The sequence below is a fragment of the Hoplias malabaricus genome, chromosome X1 (genome assembly GCF_029633855.1).
Source record: "Hoplias malabaricus isolate fHopMal1 chromosome X1, fHopMal1.hap1, whole genome shotgun sequence".
NCBI classification, from domain to species: Eukaryota; Metazoa; Chordata; class Actinopteri; order Characiformes; family Erythrinidae; genus Hoplias; species Hoplias malabaricus.
In genome coordinates, this window is record NC_089818.1 from 312,891 (window position 1) to 317,360 (window position 4,470).

Genomic DNA, 4,470 nt, shown 5'->3' on the forward strand with positions numbered 1-4,470 from the left:
ACGAACATAGGCCCATATTAACCATCTCAGGCTTTGTACCCCAGTTAGAGCCCGGACTGTGTGAAGCTGTGCTGGTGTTAATAAGTCGCCAGTGGGTGAAAGTTTCGGCTGAATCCAAAGCTGTGTGAAAAGCTCAGAGTCTCTCAATCAATCCCCTCTTTCTGGTGCCCCAGCTAATGAATGGCACTAATTGATTAAACGCTGGTGGGAGGGGTGTGTCACTCCTGGCCTAAATCCAGGCCTAAATGTTGGCCAAAGCCGCAGCTAGGGAAAGGAAATGCCAGCGCTACTCAACAGAGAGAAAAATGGCGTAAACTTTATGGCCCAGCGTTTCTCAACACCAGTTCCCCCAGCACTGCTACTGAGCTGAAGGGTATTAATCAGAGTCGAGCCTGGTGACCTTAGGAGACACGACACAGCTGTGTCCAGCTTAAAATCACCATCCAAACTGAGACGGTGTCTTAGAGCTGATGAGAAATGCTTGATTTCAGCTGCAGATAAACACGAATGCTATTATCTCAGCTAATGTGAGTCCAGCGCGAGACTTTACTGAGATCTCCACTAAAATTCAAGAGGAGACCCAGGTGACCTTAAGCTCTTTGTCTTCATCTGAGCAACTGAAGACTCCACAATGTCTCCATCTAACCTCAGTGTTGACCTTGAGAAACTACAGACGTATTGGTGATGAACCACAGATATGTTAAGGAGGAATTACAGGGATACGAATGAGACACTACAGAGATATTAGGAGAACTGTGTAAATATTAATGAGGAATTAAAGAGATTTTAAGGAGGAATGCCAGAGATATTAAGGAGGAACCTCCTAAGTTTTAAGGAGGAACTGAAGAGATATTAATGAGGACCTACTGATACATTAAGAAGATTATAGTGAGCTATTAAGGAAGTGTCTTCCTTTAGAGTTTCTTCCTACGGTTTTGATCATGAACCATGTTTAGCCTCCTGTGAGACGTCTGCAGGATTTCTTCTTGAAAACCCAGCTGAGATCGTAGCCGACAGATGAATAGAGAACGTCTGGAAGGAATGAAAGCTTCCTCTAAGCTTCAGTGATAAAGTGTTTCACATCCGTAACCCGGAAGGTCATGGGCTCAAGTCCCATGTGGTTCGCTCAAACGATGCCGACCAGCAGGTGTTAGGATCACCACAGCTCCATTTACTCTGACATTTCCCCCTGAAAAAGGAACTTATTTTTAGCTTAAGGAGCCAATCCAGACTCCAGAAAAAAACTGGAAACTTTCAGTGGAAGGAGCTTTTCTTTTACAAATTATAGAGCCTGTGTCCTCCTCATGTTAAACCCCTCTCAAGTCAAATCACACACTCAGCGGGACTCCCTCTAAAGGCCCCACTTTGCTGCGCTCTTCAGATAAAGGCCTGCAATCTGCGCCTTGGATCCTGGGCTTTTTAAAATCCTGACAATTCTCAGATCAGAGAAACCTGCTGTGGATGATGTGTGATGTCTGAGATTTCACTAAGTTTCAGAGATGATTTTCAATGTAAATTCATTGCATAGTTTTTTTTTCTATCTCTATGCTGCAAAGTCCTTTTTTGACCAAGAATTTTGATCATATTCATGAAGGATTTTAGATGACACCACAGTGCAAGAGCTGTCAGTCCAAAACCCGTCTTTATGTGAGAAACAACACTTAAAGCAGAGAAAATTAAACCTGACACTTTGGGTCTGAAAGGACGTGGGCATGTGACCAAACCCGGACTGTGAGAAGGGAACAGACACGAGAGAGGAACCTGACGTATGGTGTGAACTTTTACTGAGAAACCAACAGGTCCTCGCTCTTTCACTTAACCTCGGGTCCAACTCTGTGATTGGAGAGGCTCAGAGAAGGAGGCGGGATCATTTTACCCTCTCCCCACTCTACATAATACACACACACAGCAAATCAGAACAACGCATTTGACTGGCTGGTCTTGTTTCACTGTGTGTGTGTTGGTAGGCTCCAGATCTCTAAATTAATTTGCAATGCACTGAACATGTGTTTCTTTGTCATAATACTGCCCCTTTAAATGTTTCTGTACATATCCATTCATTCATTATCTGTAAGCGCTTATCCAATTTAGGGTCGCAGGGGGTCCAGAGCCTACCTGGAATCATTGGGCGCAAGGCGGGAATACACCCTGGAGGGGGCGCCAGTCCTTCACAGGGCAACACAGACTCACACACTCACACCTACGGACACTTTCGAGTCACCAATCCACCTACCAACGTGTGTTTTTGGACTGTGGGAGGAAACCGGAGCACCCGGAGGAAACCCACGCGGACACGAGGAGAACACTCTGTGCATATCACAGGCCCAAATTAGCATACTCCACACGTCTTTTCTCTTTGTAGTTTATTAAAAAACTGACATGGAAAGGAATCTGAGGAAAAATATGTGTTTTTTTTTTTTTACAATATCAATTATTAACAACCATTACAAAGCACAGCTGCGACAGTTCGTTAGACCATAATTACATTTTTACAAAGACCTGTGGGGGAAGGAAGAAAAATAATCACAATAATACTTCTTTGTTAAAAACACCTGACAACAGTTTGTCTTATTTTCTCTATTTTACCTGAAAGTCTGGTAATTTCTGCAAAACAAGGGTCAAAAAATGTTTGCTTGGGAAAAGTGCGAAGAAATCAGTGCCAATGAAGGGTTAAAAACACACAGAGAGACTGGGGCGGGGCTTATAAAAAAAGATGTGAGGAACTACAAGATGGACAACACATAATAATTAATAATAATAATAATAATAACAATAATAATAATAATAATCCAAATTCAAATTTTAAAATCCATATCTTTGTACATCTAGTCCCCCTCTGTTCTGGCGTGGGTCGTCTGTGTGGGAAACGGGTTTAAAGTTTAAAGTGCAGAGTCATGTTTTGAGATTTCTTGAGGCTTCTGAAAATCCTGGGACAAATTGTAGGGACATTTCTCGGGCTGGAGGACATCTCACCACCAGGGGACAGAAGTGAATATCTATAGCTATAGTACATTGTTTAATTTACTCCGATGTTTAGTCCAGTTATGTCCGGCTCAGTGCTATTTTTTGCTGGACTCCTGGTCACTGTGTTCATCAGTGAAACATACGTCCACATCGCTGTCCTCTTCTTCCTCGCTCTTCCTCCCCACCTCCTCCTCCTCTTCCTTCGTGTCAGGGTTGTTAGTGGTTGTGTTGGCACGTTGACCCGGGTGTCTGGACTTCACGTGCCTCTCCAGATCCCTCCTTCGGACCAGAACCTTTCCGCAATGGTCACACCTGTAAGGAGTGTTCCCCTCGGCGTGGAGCCTGATGTGTTGTTGAGGTTACTGGGGTCTCCGAAGGGTCTGAAGCAGACCCGACACTTCAGAGGCTTGTATCCCGTGTGGGTTCTCATGTGGATCTTGAGGCCGTACTTGCGGGAATACAACTTGCCACAGTAAAGGCACAGATGTCCCTTCTTGGGCTTACCCGGGGCGCAGGTAGAAGCTCGGACAGATGTCTCCAGCCCTCCTCTGCCCTTCATTGCCTCTTCATCGGCCGTGGCCGTGGTCATCATCATCTCCGAGAGACGCCGCTGGGCGTGAGCTGCAACGAGATCCCGGTCGAGCCCCCCACCGGCTGCTGCTGCCGCCAGCTGGCTGAGATTCGGCGCAAGCGAAGGGGCACTCGCCAGGTACGGAACGGCATCCGGATAACGAAGCAGTCCACCAAGGTGAAGTCGGAGAGGATAGCAAGGCGATCCGTATAAAAGCTCACCTCCATAGACGGTAAAGGGCACCAGCGGCATTCCGCAGTCCGCCCCTCCGAACCCAGTTCCTGCGGGATATGACTTCCCAGCATCTAGAGGAGATGGAAATCTCTCAAAAGGAGCCGGAGGAGGATACCTTGAGACGGGAGGATGTGGAGGGTGGTGCACCTGATGAGGCGGGTGGTGCACCTGCTTGAACGCAGAGGACGGAGATGAGGTCATGATGGAAGAGGTCAGGATCGTCGTGGACGCAGTGGTGGGCTCTTCATGGTTGAAGTGCGGCAGAAACGGGAACGCTCGGACTACGGCGTTTCCAGGCTCGTGTCCAGCTTTGAGGGAGGGCTCCAGTAAGGTGCGACCAGACCTTGCTTTCCCATCCATTCTCGCCTCTCTCGTCTCGTTCCGGTGGTCCTCGTCACCGCGGTGCTGGAGGTCCCGAGAGAGTTTGGCGAGTCCGGTGGGTCTGAAGGCCGAGCGAGCCCCAGGCTGGAAGCCCACCTGGTGCAAGAGCAGCAGGGAGGACGAGGAAGAAGACGAAGTAGATGAAGTAGAAGACGATGAGGATGAAGTGGTGGAAGTCCCGTGATGCCGGCTGGAGGTCACGCTCATGTCCAGAGCTCCGTCTTTGGTGGGGAATGCGGCCGGCCGTGCCCCAGGCTCTGGACCTCCGGGAGTGTCCCCGGATTTGGGCGAGCGGTTGAGGGTAATCTGATAGAGTGTGT

General features: G+C 47.9%; 1 protein-coding gene across 1 annotated transcript in view; it reads right to left on the reverse strand.

Annotated features, from left to right (window-relative positions):
- Nucleotides 1-3,059: 3,059 nt before the first annotated feature.
- prdm13 (PR domain containing 13) overlaps nt 3,060-4,470 on the reverse strand; it is a 17,519-nt gene continuing 16,108 nt past the window's right edge. Inside the window, 2 exon segments of the mRNA XM_066652888.1 lie at nt 3,060-3,316; nt 3,319-4,456. Coding sequence (XP_066508985.1) covers nt 3,060-3,316; nt 3,319-4,456 — 1,395 coding nt within the window.